Source organism: Pelophylax lessonae, assembly GCF_965119305.1.
Source record: "Pelophylax lessonae genome assembly, chromosome: 6".
NCBI lineage: Eukaryota > Metazoa > Chordata > Amphibia > Anura > Ranidae > Pelophylax > Pelophylax lessonae.
The window spans coordinates 175,948,446-175,969,260 of NC_138773.1; the positions used below are offsets into that span (position 1 = coordinate 175,948,446).

Sequence of the window (20,815 nt, forward strand, 5' to 3'; positions counted from 1 at the left end):
AAACTTATCTGAACATTTCATTGAATCTGAAAATGTAGTTATTGACACAAAAAAAACAAACAGGGAAGACCTATCACTATGCATGCACCTGTAATAGTTTAAAACTTAATTTGCACCTGCTTATATGTGGCTTCTTTTATGGATTATTATGGTGTTAGAGTATACTAAGAGCAGTGTTGGGGTAGTTACTCAAAAAATGTAATTAGTTACTAGTTACTTCTGTAAATTGTAATGAGATTACTTTACTAGTTACTGCATTTGAAAAGTAACTTCACTACTTATTACTTTACTGTCCTCTTTCTTAATTGACCATGTAGAAGAAGATATATGACACTCTTTCTGCATAGAGTTTATTGTATAAACACAGGCTTTGGGAAACATGAGAACAAAACCTGAAAAAAACAGAATAAAACATAAAGTGCAACAAAAAGTCATAAACTTCATCCCTCTCTATTCTTCGAAATAACGATTGTATCGCACGGCTTGGGTAACGCAGGAAAGCGCGTTCCTATAGTCTAGTAAAGTAGTGTAGTTACTTCCTATAGCCTAGTAAAGCAGTGTAGTTACCAATATTAGTATTGTAACTAGTTACTTTACTTAGTTACCAAAAAAAGTAATTTAGTTACTGTAATTAGTTACTTTATAACTAGTTACCCCCAACACTGACTAAGAGGCCATTTAAAAAATCAAAAAATAACATATAAATGAATCGGTCAAATAACCTGTGCCCATGACTAAAAAGTGCCAATATTTATCACAAGCTCCAAAAACATTTTTTGGTAAAAAAAATTTTAAACAAAGCCGCTGCTATCACCATGCAAAGAATGTGTAAGTACCATAGTGTGTATGGGATGGCAGGCCGGAGTTTTGTTTGTAATTAACACATCCATAATGTAAACCCTATAACCATAAATAACACCAGACATTGACGTTGGATAAATAAGGCCGCGGCCGTTTACTACTGGTTTAAAAATGATTTTATAAATAAACACATCAACATCGTAACAAAACTTTAACAACCTAGTCACTAAAAACTCAGGTTGTTTAAACACCAGATTTTTATTTAAAATAATTTTCCAAAATCGCATATAAACCAATAACATTATACATAATACTTCGTCCCTCTCTGCCTCAGCAGAGGTGGCCCTACCACATAATAATTTGGCCGCGAAAAGCCAAAGGGGAGGGAGGGAGGGGAACACCACAGTTTCTGATTTCTGAAAACGATTGAGCTCTGATGGCATAGGCACCTCAATAAATACCCCCAGAATCGGTTCTGGAATAAACTTGTGGGCAGTCAGGTGGGAGCGAGAAGGGGCTCATTCTGAACTAAAAATAGGGTTAGGCCTAAAACTCCCCAGATACACTAACTAGTCTCCCCAGATACCAGCATAAAGAGCGGGAAATTTGAGCGGGAAGGGGGCTATCTTGACCCTTACAGTAAAAAGGTCAACCTAACCTTTACCTCCAAAGTAACAGAGCCTTATTTAAAACCTATCATAAACCTAAATAATCAAGCCTAATTAATCTTTTCCCTACCACCATCCCATAAGGAAAAAGGGGGCAAAAAGCTCCCATTCCAGTATAGCTGCACTAGGTAACTATTAAATATGTTTCCATTACAATCACAAACCATATAATTGATAAGGTGAAAAGTAATAAATCCAAACCTGAAATCAAATGTCCATCAAACTGTCCATGCAGTGCTCTGTGCTCTTCAGTGTTGTATCGGTAAATCAAACAGTTCTTCAGTGACGGTAAAAGTTGTCCTTGTGCCAGCACCTTTAACACAAACAACTCAAACAAAAAACCATGACAGCTGGATGATATCACTTCCTGTTGACCCACCCCAGCACAACGTTTCATCATTCTGTCACGCCCCTAAAGAAGTCAGCACGACGAAACGCTGCGCCTGGGCATGCCGTACACAAGTAAATGAGCCAATTGCTCACCTGGTCGCCCTCCATAATATCTGCAGCAGATTAGTGAACAGATCCTCTGATGAGTTGGAGATGGAACGGTGTGACAATTACTTTTGTGACATCTATGTCCGTTTTTAGTATTTTTCTACCACAAACCCATGTTGGGTCTATAGGCAGGACATGGATCCGTTTACATACTTTCACTTCCGGTCTGTCATGTTTTAGCTCTGGAGAAAAAAAGGAATCCTTTTTTTTTTTTTTCCAGACCAAATGGACTGAGGTAATCCACCTGCAGCTAGAGTAACATCAAACTTTTATTCACATCTGCCTGAGAAAAAACTACAAACGGATCTGATGGGAAATTCTGTGTGAAAAGGGCTGTTTACCTGTTCTCTCTAATTCTCTAGAAGTGTTACATTGTATATCTGGCTACAAAAGTGTGTGTGTGTGTGTGTGTGTGTGTGTGTGTGTGTGTATGTGTGTTTTTTTCATCTCCATCTGGTGGCAATAATATGCTATTTTTCTACACACCATCATAAAAGAACAATCAGGAGAGAAATAGAACATGTGTTTTTGCTCAGTTCACCAGACCTATGACTATGCAATTCTTTTTTAAACTGACGAATAGAGTGTAGAAATAGAGAAAATATTGCATCTTTTACAATCCAGGAAAAAAAAAAGTAAGAAAACAGGCATACAGCAAATACTTGGATATTCCGCACATCACTTGTGTGGGTTTTTTTTTTTTTTTTTGGCATCCTCATTACCATGTAACATATTGGGAGAATAAGAGCCCATTCACACTAGCGCGACTTGTGAGGCAACTTGTGTTGCCCCAGGTAGCTTGACATAACAAAAGCAATGTTAATCAATCAGTGCCGTCTTAATTGGCACTACTGAAGTTGCTCCGACTTCAGAAAAGGGTCCTGTACTACTTTGAAGCGACCTGTGATCCGACTGTCCCATATACTTCAATGGGAGTTGCCTCCTTATCTTAATTGACACGACTTGTTATCAGACTTTCCAGGAAGAAGAAAGAGATTAGCCAGGCATTCCCCACAGACAAAGTCGCCTGTCTCTTCAAAGTAGTGCACAAGTCTCTAAACAAGTCTCTTCAAGTCACGGGGCAACTTTCTGGTAGTGGTAGTGTGAACCAGCTCTAAACCAATCCAATGAATATTTTTTTTTTTTTTTTTCATTGTTGATTTTCTGTAAACGTATATCATCCTACATATAGTAAGTATGTGTGGTTCTAACTGAAACTGTTACTAGTATAAATGAGTCTAGGGTTGGAGTTTTCTGTATTTAGCTAAGGATACCAAAGATTTGGGTCACGTTTTGTTGGCACCCTTGAGCTACAGAAGTTCATTTTATAAAGAGAAAGCGTTTGCTTAATAATTTTCTTAGAGTTGGGGATATAATTTTTTTCCCAGATTAGGACTGTCTTGATTTTGCTTTGAATTAAAAGTAGACTTGACATCGTATGATTGTACATTTAAAAGTCTTCAAAATGTTTCGAAAAACACCTAGCTGGGTTACAAATATTTGATAAAGGAGGTCAGTAATTACATTGGTGACTTCAGATCAAAAGGGTCTCACTCGGAGGCAGTTGGCATTAAAAAAAAATGCTTCAGAAATGCTTGCAGTGTGAAAGGGCTTGAGTCCAATAACCTGCGTTACCATGCGGTTTCAAAGAAATGTAAATAGAGAATTTTTTGCCAAAATATATAATTTTTTTTTTTTTGCAGGGCTATGAAGGATTGGTTGAAGGAGGTGATTGTATCAAGCAGGCAAACTGGCTAAGTGTATCCAATATAATCCAGTTGGTAAGTATAATAAGCAAATAAGGTATAGTAATGAAAATATTGTATACTTGTGAAGCATGAGTTGCTGACAATAGTTCAGTTCAACACTGCATGTATCTTTTACATATTAAAGCATTTAGCACTTTGTTCCTCTTACAAATTGTTTAGCTTTTTTTGTTCAAGTAAATGTGTGGGGTTTTTTTTTTTTTCTCCTGAAGTGTTTCTGAATATCAAATGTAATTGGTAAAAGTAGTAACAATCTTAAAGGCCACCTTTTTGTGAAAAAAATAATGCACATATTTTTGCAGGGAAAAAATTAGGAGCTAAAAATTAGGGTGTGTCATAGGTGGGACAATTAAACTCCTCTGTCATGTTGATGATGTAAGTCTTTAAGTAAATTCAAAGACTTACATCATCAACATGACAGAGCAAAAAAGTGATGCAAATCATATAGGCAATAAAAAAAATCATAAGTCCACATATAAAATTGAAATTGAGAAAGAGAGTTTTTTTTCCTAAGTAAATTCAAAGACTTACATCATCAAGAAGTGCAGAAAGAGAAAAAAAAAAAAAATCTCTTTAAAATCTGTTGTGTTTGATACTTAACTATCTATGGGGAGACAACCAGGCGCCAAAGTCCCAGTTGGAGCACACAAGGGTCTAGAGGCAAAGATGGACAGTGGTCCTAATATAAAAAGATATATAAAACCTATCATATAATCAAAAGTGCTCCATAGACTATCAAAGAAAGCAGAGTCTATACCTTTTTGATCGATCTAGGGAGAGAAAGAGAAATTACCTTAACATATTTACCCAGCAAGAATATTTTGAAGAGTTAGTATCCAAAATACTGGAAAGGATTTCTGGCTAAGAATCCCAAAAAATAGTATATATAACAGAGGCAGAGACACACCTGCTCCTTCAGTATAGGAAAAAGGAAACAAAAAGATATTTATATCAGTATGGACACTACATTCAGGGAGTTACTATTAGAACCGATCAAAAAAGAGCAGAAAGTCATAATACACTTAAAATTAGTTCTCGAGACACTAGGTTTGTTGAATTAGCAGTAGAGCTGCACGATTCTGGATAAAATAAGAATAACAATTTTTTTGCTTAGAATAAAGATCATGATTCTCAGCGTAACATCTTTCACAGTCTACAAAAAAATTGGACTAACTTTGCTGTTTACATTTTTTTGTAAATTCATTAAAGTGTAATTTCTCCCAAAAAACACTGCGTTTGAAAGACTTCTGCGCAAATACAGTGTGCCATACAAGATTGCAATGATCGCCATTTTATTCTCTAGGGTCTCTGCATATATATATATATATATATATATATATATATATATATATATATATATATATATATATATATATATATATATATATATATATATTAGTTGTGTGTGTGTGTGTGTGTGTGTGTGTGTGTAATATATATCACAGTGCCTTGCAAAAGTATTCGGCCCCCTTTGAACTTTGCGACCTTTTGCCACATTTCAGGCTTCAAACATAAAGATATAAAACTGTAATTTTTTGTGAAGAATCAACAAGTGGGACACAATCATGAAGTGGAACGAAATTTATTGGATATTTCCAACTTTAACAAATAAAAAACTGAAAAATTGGGCGTGCAAAATTATTTAGACCCTTTACTTTCAGTGCAGCAAACTCTCTCCAGAAGTTCATTGAGGATCCCTGAATGATCCAATGTTGACCTAAATGACTAATGATGATAAATAGAATCCACCTGTGTGTAATCAAGTCTCCATATAAATGCACCTGCACTGTGATAGTCTCAGAGGTCCGTTTAAAGCGCAGAGAGCATCATAAAGAACAAGGAACACACCAGGCAGGTCCGAGATACTGTTGTGGAGAAGTTTCAAGCCGGATTTGGATACAAAAAGATTTCCCAAGCTTAAGGCTCGGTTCACACTATTGCGATGCGGGAAGGCTGCGAATTCGCAGCCTGTACCCGCATCGCACACGCACCCCCGGCAGTTCACACTGCCATATGCGATCCGCTGGGGGTGTCAATGTAATCTTAACGACACCCCCAGTTTGATCGCATATCGCAGTGCGATCGTGCAGTTCGCACAGGATCGGATCGCACAAGTGTGAACCGCTGTGCGATCCGATCCTGATGCGGCAGCAAAAATGCCTCCTGTGCGTCTTTGCTGCGGGTGCGGTGCGAATTTAGCCATACAAACTGTATGGCTAAACTCGCACCGCACAGCTGATCGCATGTCATGTCGGAGCAGTGCGCTCCGACATGACATGCGAACCCGGCACACGCAGAAGTGTGAACCGGGTCTTAAACATCCCAAGGAGCACTGTGCAAGCGATTAATATTGAAATGGAAGGAGTATCAGACCACTGCAAATCTATGAAGATCTGGCCGTCCCTCTAAACTTTCAGCTGATACAAGGAGAAGACTGATCAGAGATTCAGCCAAGAGGCCCATGATCACTCTGCATGAACTGCAGAGATCTACAGCTGAGGTGGGAGACTCTGTCCATAGGACAACAATCAGTTGTATACTGCACAAATCTGGCCTTTATGGAAGAGTGGCAAGAAGAAAGCCATTTCTTAAAGATATCCATAAAAAGTGTTGTTTAAAGTTTGCCACAAGCCACCTGGGAGACACACTAAACATGTGGAAGAAGGTGCTCTGGTCAGATTAAACCAAAATTGAACTTTTTGGCAACAATGCAAAACATTGTTTGGCGTAAAAGCAACACAGCTCATCACCCTGAACACACCATCCCTACTGTCAAACATGGTGGTGGCAGAATCATGGTTTGGGCCTGCTTTTCTTCAGCAGGGACAGGGAAGATGGTTAAAATTGATGGGTAGATTGATGGAGCCAAATACAGGATCATTCTGGAAGAAAACCTGATGGAGTCTGCAAAAGACCTGAGACTGGGACGGAGATTTGTCTTCCAACAAGACAATGATCCAAAACATAAAGCAAAATCTACAATGGAATGGTTCACAAATAAACATATCCAGGTGTTAGAATGGCCAAGTCAAAGTCCAGACATGAATCCAATTGAGAATCTGTGGATAGAACGGAAAACTTCTGTTCACAAACGTTCTCCATCCAACCTCACTGAGCTCGAGCTGTTTTGCAAGGAGGAATGGGCAAAAATTTCAGTCTCTCGATGAACAAAATTGATAGAGACATACCCCAAGCGACTTACAGCTGTAATCGCAGCAAAAGGTGGCGCTACAAAGTATTAATTTAAGGGGGCTGAATAATTTTGCACGCACAATTTTTCAGTTTTTTATTTGTTAAAGTTTGAAATATATCCAATAAATTTCATTCCACTTCATGATTGTGTCCCACTTGTTGATTCTTCACAAAAAATTACAGTTTTATATCTTTGTTTGAAGCCTGAAATGTGGCAAAAGGTCGCAAAGTTCAAGGGGGCCAAATACTTTTGCAAGGCACTGTGTATGTATATATTTAGATTTAATATTATTATGTGTGTTTGGGGGTTCTAAGTAATTTTCTAGCAAAAATAACTGATTTTAACTTGTAAGACACAAGTGTCAGAAAAAGGCTTAGTCTTTAAAGCGGTAGTATAGTCATTTTTTTTACTTTTACCTACAGGTAAGCATAAGGCTTACTTGCAGGTACAATGACTATCTCCTAAACCTGCACGGTTTAGGAGATATTTACCCTGCATGCAGTCGCTGACGCTAGTGGTGCATGCGCTCTGAAGGTCCGGTTCCTTGCTGGACACTTGCCTGGAAAGTGACTCCCGTGCGGCTCCAGCCACTCACAGCGCCGGAGCCGCCTAAACCGGAAGAGACGCAGAGGGAGCATGTCAGCTCCCACAGCGGTGTCCGGTGGTCTGTGTCGGGGCTTCGTTTTAAGGTAAGTATTTCATAATGAGCTAGTATGCGATGCATACTAGCTTATTATGCCTTTTTTGTCTTGCAGGGTTTTTTTTTTTTTTGGCAGTATACAACCGATTAGAGGTTAAACTGCCCTCACTTACAGACAGAAGTTCATTCCTTTTGATCTAAAAACGAAATGATACATTGTAAAACATTGTGTTTATAGTTGTATAGCAGCCTTAACAACGTTGACAAATATTTGCTAACAGCTGTGAGTGAGCAGAAAACGGCTCTGTAAAAATTGAGGACATGCTGTTTTAAGATCGTGAGGGGGGTGTGAATGGTGCGATTTTACATCTGCACACAATTCCACCATACAATGTCAGAATACAAAATAGATAAATACGTAGAAAAAGGTTAGCAGAATAAATCATCCTGCACAATTTAAATAATAATTATAATAAAAACTGGTGACAAACTGTTGGCAAGATTTTAGAAAGAAAGAGGAACGTTTGTAGCGATACTTTTTGCCTATTTCTCACTACGTCTTCCAGAGGAAAAATGTTTGTGGTATAATGGGATAAGGCTGGCCATACACTATACAATTTTCTTATTCAATTTCCTTTTAGATTTACCTTTTAATTATGTAGTGCAAGGGCCTGCCTGATTGCATACGAATTGAAAGTGTTTAGGTTTGACCCTATATTACATGGTTTTGGTAAATCTAAAGGAAAGTTGAACAAGAAAATTGTATAGTGTATGGCCAGCCTTAGATGGTGGTTTGTCTCGGGCAAGAATTCGGCAATACGATTGTCCCCCTCTCTCAGCAGTGGTCAGCGATCAGTGTTTACATCAGTGTGATCAAGAAAGTGTCTTTTCTAAGTGTTATTTTTATTGAATTTTATACAATTTGAAACCATTGTCTGTATTGTCAACACCTACTCCAATATTGACTGTTTTTTGATTGACTAGTTTAAATGTGGGTGGTAATTGGTTATTTCTTACCTGTCCACCAGGTATCGCCTTAATCACAGGATTTAGATTTAGACTGCCTGGTAAAATTGAATATGGAACTTTTAATTTGTTTTTTTTTAGAGTTAATATGAGCCATATTGAAGGTAATATGGTGGCTGCTTTTCTTTTATAACTTATCTGGTGCATTGTTTTTTCAACCTGCTGGCCATAGGAAAATGGGATCTTTGTGGTTATCAGTCATGATGTAAATCGAATTAATTCATCAATAATACGCCTTCCTCTGTTATTTCGATGATCTTTATGCAAAAGCTCTATTGTAATCTGTTGATAGGAATGCATCATGTCCTTTATTATGGTATCTCATGAAACGGCACTTGTGACCTGGCAGACGACCCATTTCTTTTTATGAATCTCTCCTTGAAGATAATCTGAATTTCCCATTGATAACTTCCATCCTTAGTTTATTACAACTTGCTTGATGAGATTGTTGGATAATAATTATATATACTGGGAGGTTGTCTGGGTCTGTAACCGAGTTCATTTAGGTAGGTAATTAATGATAGGGTCCCACTATTGTCTATATTTAAAGCTGAGTAAATACTGGCTGTCTTCGGGGAGGGTCATTTCAGCCTTAAAACAACAAGGGTAGTCAGTTGTCTTGGTGGGGTTATCAACACTTTAGTTTCTCATACAAAGTTGTAACTATCCTCAGCCTTGGGTCTTTCTTGATTAAATACTTTTATTTGCTGATATGGAGGTGAAAGTCTATCAACATTTGTCTTAATTTGTTTCATGGTTATACAAGTTTGAGACCTTATTTGCAATTCTAAACTGGCTCAACGCAGATATTGGTGTTCAAAGTCTATTCTGTGTATTTGAAGAAATTTTTCCTTATTCAGCTAATTTTAAGTATCTTTGCTTAATTATCTATTGTCCAAGAGCTTTTCCCATCTCGGAAAAGTGTGAGACACTTTTCCCAAAATGTTCCATGGGTCATGAATTACCATTTCATTTTTTTTTTTTTTTAATGGATTAATGCCATGGCAGCATGCACTGCCTAAGCTCTCTGACTGTACATCTGTATGGGCAGACAATTCATGAGCTGTATGCAGTGTGAATGAACTATGAGCATGCTGATCAGTATGTGCACCCAGGGCCGCTGATAGAAATCATGGGGCCCCGTACGGCCTACCTGACGGGGCCCCCTTCAGCCCCACCCCTGGCCCCTCCCCAGATCCCGCCTTGAAACAAAGTGCAGGTTTTTCTTCAAGTGATAATTTTATCATGCCACGCCATGCCATTCATAGTAAATATGTGCAGAGCGCAGTACAATTGCCACACCATGCCATATTGGCTTCCATAGTAAATATGTGCAGTAAGTGTGCAGTGCAATGCAGTATAAAACTCGCAATGGACAATCAGCTGCTTCTGCCCACCGCACAGCCACTCGCTCTCTGTTTCAGCACAGAGGTCAGAGAGGGGGCCCAAAAATGGCAATTACACCCCTGCTAGTAAGAGTAGCAGAGCGGGGACAATAGCATCACTAGGGTTGGTGTCACCTGGTGCGGTAAACCATGGTGTCACCCCCGATCTCTCTCCTGCAACAGAGACTGCAAACATGCTACAGGAGACAGAGACTGATGGCATCATACAGGAGACAGCCAGAGAGTGCAGGCGACATACAGGAGACAGCCAGAGAGTGCAGGCGTCCTACAGGAGACAGGCAGAGAGTGCAGGCGTCATACAGGAGACAGCCAGAGAGTGCAGGCATAGTACAAATACTGTGGGTGGTGTGGTTGCAGTCAGTGTAAATAGCTCTGGGGAATCCTGTCCTTCCTCTCCTTCTAAAATAGACCTGTGTGACCCCCCCCCTTCCCCCCTCCTCTGTGTGCAGCTATGGCAGGAGCTCTTCTCACTTACATTAGTTGTCCCAGTCCAGATGGCGGTCTCCTCAAACTCCCAGCCCTTCCGTTGTCAGTGGGAAGTACAGCAAAGGTGGAGGTGGAGCAGCTCAAGACGAGAAAGTTACATCTTCCTCATGCCGGGGTCTCCATGCACCTGATTGGTTGCTGGAATGCTAGACAGGCCCAGCAACGAATCACTTTGACAGGAGGGACTTGGACGTTCTGGGAGCTCTGCCACTGGTGCAGGCATTTACAGTGGGGATCGAAAGTTTGGGCAACCCAGGTAAAAATTTGTATTAATGTGCATAAAGAAGCCAAGGAAAGATGGAAAAATCTCCAAAAGGCATCAAATTACAGAGTAGACATTCTTATAATATGTCAACAAAAGTTAGATTTTATTTCCATCATTGACACTTTCAAAATTACAGAAAACAAAAAAATGGTGTCTGCAAAAGTTTGGGCACCCTGCAGAATTTATAGCATGCACTGCCCCCCCTTTGCAAGGCTGAGACCTGCCAGTGTCATGGATTGTTCTCAATCATCGTCTGGGAAGACCAGGTAATGTCAATCTCAAAGGTTTTAAATGCACAGACTCATCTGACCTTGCCCCAACAATCGGCACCATGGGATCTTCTAAGCAGTTGTCTAGAAAACTGAAACTGAAAATAGTTGACGCTCACAAAGCTGGAGAAGGCTATAAGAAGATAGCAAAGCGTTTTCAGATGTCAATATCCTCTGTTCGGAATGTAATTAAGAAATGACAGTCATCAGGAACGGTGGAAGATAAAGCAAGATCTGAAAGACCAAGAAAATTATCAGACAGAACAGCTCGCAGGATTGTGAGAAAAACAATTCAAAACCCACGTTTGACTGCACGATACCTCCAGAAAGATCTGGCAGACACTGGAGTTGTGGTACACTATTCCACTATGAAGAGATACTTGTACAAATATGGTCTTCATGGAAGAGTCATCAGAAGAAAACCTTCTACGTCCTCACCACAAAAATCAGTGTTTGAACTTTGCAAATGAACATATAGACAAGCCTGATGCATTTTGGAAACAAGTTCTGTGGACCGATGAGGTTAAAATTGAACTTTTATGGCCGGAATGAGCAAAGGTACGTTTGGAGAAGGGGCTCAGAATTGAATGAAAAGAACCTCTGTCCCAACTGTTAAGCATGGGGGTGGATCAATCATGCTTTGGGGTTGTATTGCAGCCAGTGGCACAGGGAACGTCTCACGAGTAGAAGGAAAAATGGATTCAATAAAATTTCAGCAAATTTTGAATGGTAACTTGATGCCATCTGTGAAAAAGCTGAAGTTAAAGAGAGGATGGCTTCTACAAATGGATAATGATCCTAAACACACCTCGAAATCCACAGGGGATTACATCAAGAGGCGTAAACTGAAGGTTTTTCCATGGCCTTCACAATCTCCTGACCTCAACATAATTGAAAATCCATGGATAGACCTTAAAAGAGCAGTGCGTGACAGACAGCCCAGAAATCTCAAAGAACTGGAAGACTTTTGTAAGGAAGAATGGGCAAAGATACCTCCCAAACAAGAATTGAAAGACTCTTGGCTGGCTACAAAAAGCGTTTACAAGCTGTGATACTTGCCAAAGGGGGCAGTACAAGATATTAACTCTGCAGGGTGCCCAAACTTTTGCAGATTCAATTTTTTTGTTTTCTGTTATTTTGAAAGTGTAAATGATGGAAATAAAATCTAACTTTTGTTGACATATAAGAATGTCTAATCTGTAATTTGATGCCTTTTGGAGATTATAACAATCTTTCCTTCTTTATGCACATTAATACAATTTTTTACCTGGGGTGCCCAAACTTTCAAACCCCACTGTACCCAAAGACTATCAGACTGTCTCTTAAGCTGCCCGGGCCCCCCTGCTGAGCTGAGGACGCAGGGCCCGGTACAACAGGGCCAGTTGTACTAGCTTATCAGCGGCCCTGTGTGCACAACTGTGCTGTTGTCAAAAGGGGTTTGGGGAGAGGACCCCCATCCACTGTCAATAAGAGGAGCTCTGGTAGCAGGAGGTGGGTGGTGCTTAGGAGCATGTAACATCCTAAATATGGGTGTAACCTGTTACATGCTCCAAAAGGTTAACTAATCATTTAAAGCTTGGATCTGGGATAAACAAATATTGCCTAAAATACAAGAGGCATGTGTATTCCTACTTTAAATCTTGGTGTGCTTGTGTATCTCTTCTAGGTCTTTGAATTATTGTAGTATGAAGCTTTGATTCTAGGAAGGAGTTTCCTGTAGTAAAGAACTGTCACTTCTACACTCTCTCTTTCTCCCCCCCCCCCCCTATGTAGGAGGACTGATCTTGTATCCTTCCTCCTGTAGTTTTCTGCAGGAAGCCTGGAGTAGGTGGACCTGTCGGGTCTCTTGAACATCTTTGCTTCCTGCACAGGCAATGTGCAGCGCAGTAATTATGCCATTCCCACTTTTACTTTACAGGACAAATAGTCAGAGTGTATTTTCCCTTATGTGGATGCAGACAATATTAAATACAATGGGGGGCTTATAATCCCTCCCCACTCTATCCTAAATTTAAAAAATGTTAACACTAGATGTACTTTCTCTATAAGGCACATGGATGGTTGAAAACTTTTTTTTTTTTTCTCCCCTGCTGTTTAAAATGCCAACCCCCCCCCCCCTTTTTTTTTTCTCTTCCCCTCACTGGAAAGCCAGCCATAGGTGGCGGGTTCAGCTGACCACAGGAGCAAATAGCTGTAAGTGGCCGTATTTGGCTATACGCCAAATCTCTCATGCATTAGTATAAACATGGGCATGAGTGTGCAGGGCCGCTGATAGAAATCATGGGGCCCTGTACAGCCTACCTGATGGGGCCCCCTTTAGCCCCACCCTCAACTCCGCCCCGGGTCCCGCCCCAGACCCTGCCTTATATGTTATATGTGCTGCTTTTACTAACAGAACAGTCTGGTTTTTCTCCTTGCTTTGCAGTGAGACGAAATAGCCAGATCGCTGATCTGTGTACAAAGCATACAGCAAAGTCAGTATAACTAGCAGAAGATGGAGATCTATAGGCTCACAACATGCATTGCTCTTGTACGTTTGGAAAATTGTTACTGCCATCAAAACCTTATCACACAAGTATTTTGTTACATGACAGGGTCTCTTAAAGAAATACAGTGATTACAGAAATTTGTAATCAGCCGTTGCTGACCATTGCTTTTGAAAATGCTAGTTGCTTTACTGGCACATGATGCAGTGGCTTCAGTACATTCTGCAATTTTAGCTAAAATTAGCTAAACTAATTTAAGTGGGTCTTTTATATTACAAAGCAAAGCAAAGTATGCTTATTTACTTAGGGCCCCTTCTCCATGCCGCAGTGCGGGTGCGGGAACGAAATTGGGAAAAAAAAGTCCCTCAACTGCTCCGCCTCCACCATCCCATAATCAGAAAGGGGCCCTGGAATTGCATGTAGTATAGAACACCCCCTAAGCTAGAAGGAGTGGAATGAGTGGGGGGTGTTTTTTGAAAGCCCCCTTTTCTTTTCTGCACTGTCTGCGAGGCTGCCCGGGCCCTCCCTGCTAAGCTGATACACTGGCTTATCAGTGGCCCTGCACCTAGAACCCTCAAGTGTTTTTCTAAAGGGGTAATGTCTGTTGAGGACCATAGCGTCAGGAAGTCCTGAACCTCTGCAAGTCAGAACCTGGGACCCATAGAACCTTGAAGTGCCTAGCCTGAACTTATCCACAATGGGGTCAGGCCCCAAAATCATGCCAACCAATAGCCCTATCTATGAATGACTTGTAATGTCTCTATGGGTGGCCAGATGTAAATGCACTCATATCCATTTACATCATGCTACCTTTGATCGATCACATTTAGGTCTGGAAAAATATAAAACATTTTTTTTCTAGACCTGCGCAGACCCGGAGGAAGGAGGGTGTAAATGGACACAAGTCCATTTATATCCAAACCCCCGTAGACCTACATGGAACATTCAATCAGGTCCACATGTAAGGGCTCTTTCACACGGGCGTTCCTTTTTTTTTTGCCCGATCAGGTCCTTTTTTTTTTTTTTTTTGTAACGGACACGGATGACACTTGTGTCATCCGGTCCGTATGTCCGTTTTTCATCCCATCCGTTTGCGGATGAAAAACTGACATAATGCATGTCTATGTAAATACGTATGTCTGCGGATGACACCACTGACATCCGTTTTTGCTTCAGTTTCGTTTTTTGAAAGGAAGAAAAAATAGGGTTCTCCTCCGTTCAAAAAAACTGAACTGACAAAAAACGGATGTCAGAGGATGATCATCCGATGACATCCGTATTTGCATAGAGATACATTATGTCCGTTTTTCATCCGCAAACAGATGGGATGAAAAACGGACATACGGAACGCCCGTGTGAAAGAGCCCTAAAGCTGACAGGCGGACCTAATTGAAAAGCTTGGTTGAAAGGCTATTTAAGGTGAGCGGTGGTAGTGGGGAGTAAAAACATGGCTCAGCTGCACGTTCTTACTCTTCCCCCCCCCCCCCCCCACTTTCCCCTTCCAAACACAAGTGTGAACTAGCAACTCATGCTTATAATCATTATGATGATCACAGCACAGCATGTACTTTATGGCTCTGTCACATGGCTGTTGGGTGTTGACTTTGTTAAGGCTGTACTGTGTTGCAATCAGTATGGCCATAAGTTAACAAAGTCAGCACCCAACAGCCATATGACACAGAGCCAGAGCCATAAAGTACATGCTGTGCTGTGATCATCATAATGATTATAAACACACAGTCTGAGAGCTGTACCTTCCTTCCATAGAAGTGCCAGATAAAACTGCTCCCCTGTTTGTATTACATCTGTGTATGTAGCAGTGTGCCTAGAGTTTGGCTTAAAGAAGAAAGCAGCTAGATGTTTCATTTTAGGTTAAATTGTGGTTTGATCATAACGATTCACAAAACTGAAATAGTGATGATATATTATTTATTTATTTTTTTACAGGGAGGAACTATCATTGGAAGTGCCAGATGCAAGGCATTTACCACTCACGAAGGCCGTCTGGCTGCAGCCCATAACCTTGTGCAACATGGCATAACAAACTTGTGTGTCATTGGTGGGGATGGCAGTCTAACAGGGGCAAATATTTTTCGAAAGGAGTGGAGCAGTCTGCTTGAGGAGCTTGTTAAAGAAGGTATAGCATGTTCATTCATGCAACATGTTAGCTAGTGTGTATATATATTATACTGTATTTTTAAATTGACGTGATTTAACCACTTTAGCTCTGGAAGGTTTACCTTAATGACCATGCCATTTATTGTGATACCCACTGCGTTACTTTAATTGTGTGATCGTGCGATGCTGTACCAAAATACAATTGAGTATTGAATAGAGCTTTCTTTTGTGGTATTTGATCACTTCGGTTTTTATTTTTTGAGCTATTAATAAAATAAGTCCAGAAAAGTGATTTTTTTTTTTTTATTTGTGCAGGAGAGCCGCCGCCCCGTAGTATATGTACATTGGGCGGTTGGCAAGTGGTTAAACAGGAAGTACAATTGTGGCGATACCATAGTGTTTTCTTCAAAGTATACTGTATTTCTGGCACAGTGTTGTTGTATTTATTTTTTTTTTTTAAACAAACTTATTCTTTAAGTCTTAGATCCCTCACATAAACGCCCCCTCACCCTTCATTTTATATCGCAATCCTGTTCGTACATCAGCGTCCTCTGTCCCCTGCTTCACATCACATCAGTTTTGCCCTCACGTAAGTGTCCACTGCGTCCTTCACATTTAACCACTACCCACAGCACTGCCCTCCATCTCTCCCTCACTTCACATCACCCCTCCTTCACATCAACCAACCCAGCACTGACCCCCCCCCCCCCCCTTCACATTCACCCCCCCAGCACTGCTCCCTTAGCTTATCATATTAACAAACTGGTGATTGGTTGCTAGGACTGCCCGGTGACCTATCAACTTATCCCCTGCTAGTTAATCTGGAAAGTTAACTCATGCAGCTCCCGCCCTTCATCCAGTGAGCCTGTGTCTCTCACTGTCTGCTCTGCCTTAAGAATGATGGTGGTGGAGGCCAGGGGGAAGGAAGCAGCTCCTAAATGGCGCAACCGCGGGTCCAGATAGGATAGTGGCTTGCTCCAAATTTGGACTGCGGTCTGCCATTTAGTAATACTTACTTTAAGTCTACAATATTAATTTTGTTGAAGTAAATCCCTCCTGTTTTCATGACTCTGTTATTGAGTATATGCAGTGTAAAGCTAGTCTTAGACAAAAATATGTCTTGCTGAGAATGAAATCTGTCCATCATGAAAGTTGTTTCCAAACTTGGTGCAATCATCTGTCCAGTTCCACTGAGGAGTTTTGGGGGCACATGTAAAATATACTTCTTCCCTTTTTCCATTGAAAAAGAATGATTGGTCTAACTAGACAGATATTTCCTAACTAATTTCCTGAGTCTTTGCCAACTGCATATACTCCTGAGCCTGGTTTCACACTAGTGCCATGTAGGGGCCATCACGATTCTAGTGTGGGTTCCTTCATCACGTCTCCCCTGCAGGGAGTTCACACTGCCCTCTTCGAACCACTGCTGGGGTCAATACAAAGTTAATGAAACCCCAATTCAGTGTGCAGATCGCAGTACTGTGAATTCAGACAGGAATCAGATCGCATGGGTGTGAACAACCATGTGATCCGATTCCAGTGCAGAAAATTAAAAAAGGTTACTGCACCTGTATGGCTGAATTTGCATTGCACAGACATTGCATCTGCACAACGGTGCGAATCACATGCAATGTCTGTGTTCACAGTAGTGTGAACCCAGACTGAAAGAGAAAAGTGCTTTGTAACTCCTTGGCCCAAATCCTGCATAACGTGTGCTTTGTTAAATGGTTAAATAATATTTCTCAATCGTTCATTGACGGACGCAGTTCTCTCTGATTCATATAAGTAGGGTTATACTGCCCCCTACAGGAGTAGGACACTAGGCAGAAAAAAGTTCTGGCTACGCCTATGGGCAGTCCCGGAGGGTACACCCTCTCTCTTCCTGCATAGGATGCCAGTTTTTAATCTGCCTAGTCAGGAGTAAGGACCTAGTTCCTTGCTGGGATTTTTGGTCTTGGCATAGAAGTAATATTTTAGGTAGATTTTTTTTTTTTTTTTTTTTTTTTAGCTAGTCTTTTTTTTCTCTGGATCGTTTTTCCTGTGGGATCTTCTAGCAATTATGCCGGGCTGGGCGACAGACTGGACCCCCCATATCCAGTGGTCACCCCAGTCTGGCCATTGAGCGCGTGCAGGCATTAGCTCCGCGCTGGGTCGGCCGTGACATGGTCCTGGACATTTCTGCCCCCCTTACAATTTTTCAACAAAGGTCGTGCTAGATTTTACTGCAGTTTTGACATTGTATAAACTGTGACTGACTAATATTTAAATATGTGTTCATTTTTCTTTCAGAAAAAATAACTGAAGATGTTGCTGCTAAATACACTCATTTGAATATTGTTGGTCTTGTTGGGTCAATTGACAATGACTTCTGTGGTACAGATATGACAATTGGCACAGATTCGGCATTGCACAGAATTATAGAAGTAATTGATGCAATCACAACTACTGCTCAAAGGTGAGCAAAGGGGTTTTGGTGTAAAAACAAGATGGTATTTGTTCTCACTATTTGTTAATAGACAAATTGTTCACAGTTTTTAGCATAGATGTAAAGCAGGAAATATGCCACCAGGAAATTACTCATTTTGAAACCTACAACTCTCTTTTTTGTGCATTTTTTTAAAGCAACTAAATTGTGCAATCATCATGTCATAATGTTAGTTTCATTATGTTTTGAAATCTTGGAATTCAGTTTGATATTAAAGTGACTTTGTCAGCACCGGGTCCCTTGATCGAAAAAAAAAAAAAAAATTAAAAACTGTACCTGCAATACATATACTGTCCATTTTTGGTGGACCCGCTGTTAAGTATATGCAGTCTTCCTTTTGCATGTGCAGTATATATATATATATATATATATATATATATATATATATATATATTTTTTTTTTTACAGTCAAGGTGACCCTGTGCTGACAGGGTCACATTAATCAAACAATGCACTTTCAATACCTTCTGTAAGCTGTAAGGCCTCATACACACTGAATGTTTTTACAGATGCTGTTTTTGGCTTCAATTTTTTTTTTTTTTCCTGCAGCCAGTAAACTCCCCAGCATGTTATCCTATGTGTCTATGTGCACACAGGCTGGTATTAGCAAGTTTTTTGCAGGGGAGGTTTCTGGCTGGAAAGAAAACCCAGAATTGGGTTTTAGAGAAACTCCTAACTTTCGTTCATTGACGGAAAACGCTCCTGATATTCATAACCATTGGGTTATACTGCCCCCTACTGGAGTAGGACACTAGACAGAAAAAATTCTGGCTACACCCATGGGCAGTCCCAGGGGGTATACTCCCTCTCTCTGCAATAGCCACTCAGTTTTTTTCTGCCTAGTCAGGAGTAAGGACCTAGTTCCTTTCTGGAATCTTTGTGGTCACCCCAGTCTGGCCAGCGAGCGCGTGCAGACCTCAGCTCCGCGCAAGCATACATAGCCCCACTGGACAGGGGCTGACCTGTGAGTTAAATGACTCGCAAGGTCTCGTATGACCGGGTCTCTGCCCAAATCGCAGCGTTCCTCCTGGCCGACAGCCCCCCCCATTTCGATGGAGAGAGGTTCTGTCTGGAGCAGTGCCTGTCTGGTTTCTGGTATGGTGAGTAGCTGTCCCCCTTCTTCCCTTGAGGGTTTTGGGGTGGACATGGGCCCCTCCTAGGATAGGTCGGACCCCCTCCTTCCCGCAGGCACCCCCTCTTACCGAGTCTCTCATCCTGCCCCCCTTTCCACATACGCTGGGGCTATACTTGGGTGCTCTGGCTACTTTCCAGGGGTGGGGGCAGGGCACGGACTGGCGATGGGGGGGGGGGGGGTGCGCCGCCAGGCAACCTGCCGATTGGCTGTGCGGGGGAGGGGGGGGGTTGTAGCTTGCTGGGGCTCCTGACAGGGCCCATCCGGCCTGTCTTGATATGTTCTTGAGGCCTGGTCTCCCAATCCTGGGCCCCTGTATGTGTCGTGGTGCCGCCATTTTGTTGTAGCTTGTGTTCTATACATGGCAGCCATGTTTGTGTAGTCCGGCGGCCATTTTGCTGTGGTTTGCCATTGTAAAATAGAGGCGGCCATGACAGTGGAGCCCTTTTGGTGTCAATCTCGGCAGTGGGAGCCCCTCCTCACCCCCTGGTTTTGACTCCTGGATCATTTTACTTCCTGATCGCCACACGTGTAGTGCAGATTATCTTGGTGGCTGCAGGTGCTTGTCTCTGGTGGGGTCCTCTCCCTCTCTGCTGAGGATCGCTTGCTTTGTGCTTTGTGCCCGGCGACCGGGTGGTGCTGCCAGTGCGGTGGGGATTGTTCCTTAGCAGTGTGTTACACTTTTTTGTGGAGTCCCCCTTGTGACTCATGGAGTCCTTGGAACACTTTTCCCCACCTGATCCCCTCTCTGAGGCTGCGAGGCCCTCCAGGTCCCAATCATCCATCCATGCACTGATGGCAGTCCTAGAGGCTCTTGTCCGGGGTGGAGGTGGCTTGCGGGCGAAGGGCTAGCAAAAAAACGCCCACCTTCCCCTGCCTCATCTGTCTCATCAGACCCTGAATCTGATTCGGCCCCTGCGGACGTGGGTCACCCTGCTGGGTCTGTAACCACGTGCCTGAAATCCTCTGAAAGTGAGGATGATTCCTCATATCTGCGACCGCGCACAAAAAGGCGCTGGTGGATGCACTAATTGTAGCTGTGCGTGAGACCCTGAAGATGGAGGACACAGCTGAAGCTGGGACAGAGGCGCAGGTACCCTCTGGCACTCACAAGCAATCCAGAGCAGCAAAGGTGTTTCCTTTCCCTGCCTATTTTGACAGAATTGTCGCTAAAGAGTGGGGACAACCAAAGCGTGCCCGTGGGGTTCCTAATCGCTTTACTAGGCAATACCTCCATGAGGATTTCCTTCTTAAGAAGTGGACTATGCCGCCGGTGGTGGACCCTCTGGTTTCCGGATTAAATTGGGCAACCATGATTGCGGTTGAAGAGTCGCAGGCCTTTAAGGATCCGGCTGACAAGAAGGCGGAGGCTGTGGCCCACCATATAAATACTCTGGCAATGAGGCCGGTATTCACCATTGCCCTAGTGTCGCAAACTCTGACTGAGTGGGCTAAGCTCTTACACTGTGACCTGGAGGGTGAACAGTCAAAGCCGGGTTGGTGGACCAGCTGGTCCAGGGGCTGCAGTTTATCTGTGATGCCTCTTTGGATGCGCTGGCCTCTCTGTTTTGGCGGC

The 20,815-nt window shown here is 41.9% G+C and overlaps 1 protein-coding gene across 1 annotated transcript in view; it reads left to right on the forward strand.

Annotated features, from left to right (window-relative positions):
- Nucleotides 1-20,815, forward strand: part of PFKL (phosphofructokinase, liver type) — a 206,591-nt gene that overhangs the window by 15,248 nt on the left and 170,528 nt on the right. The window contains exons 3-5 of the mRNA XM_082260714.1: nt 3,671-3,748; nt 15,452-15,641; nt 17,912-18,077. Coding sequence (XP_082116840.1) covers nt 3,671-3,748; nt 15,452-15,641; nt 17,912-18,077 — 434 coding nt within the window. The remainder of the gene's footprint in view (nt 1-3,670; nt 3,749-15,451; nt 15,642-17,911; nt 18,078-20,815) is intronic.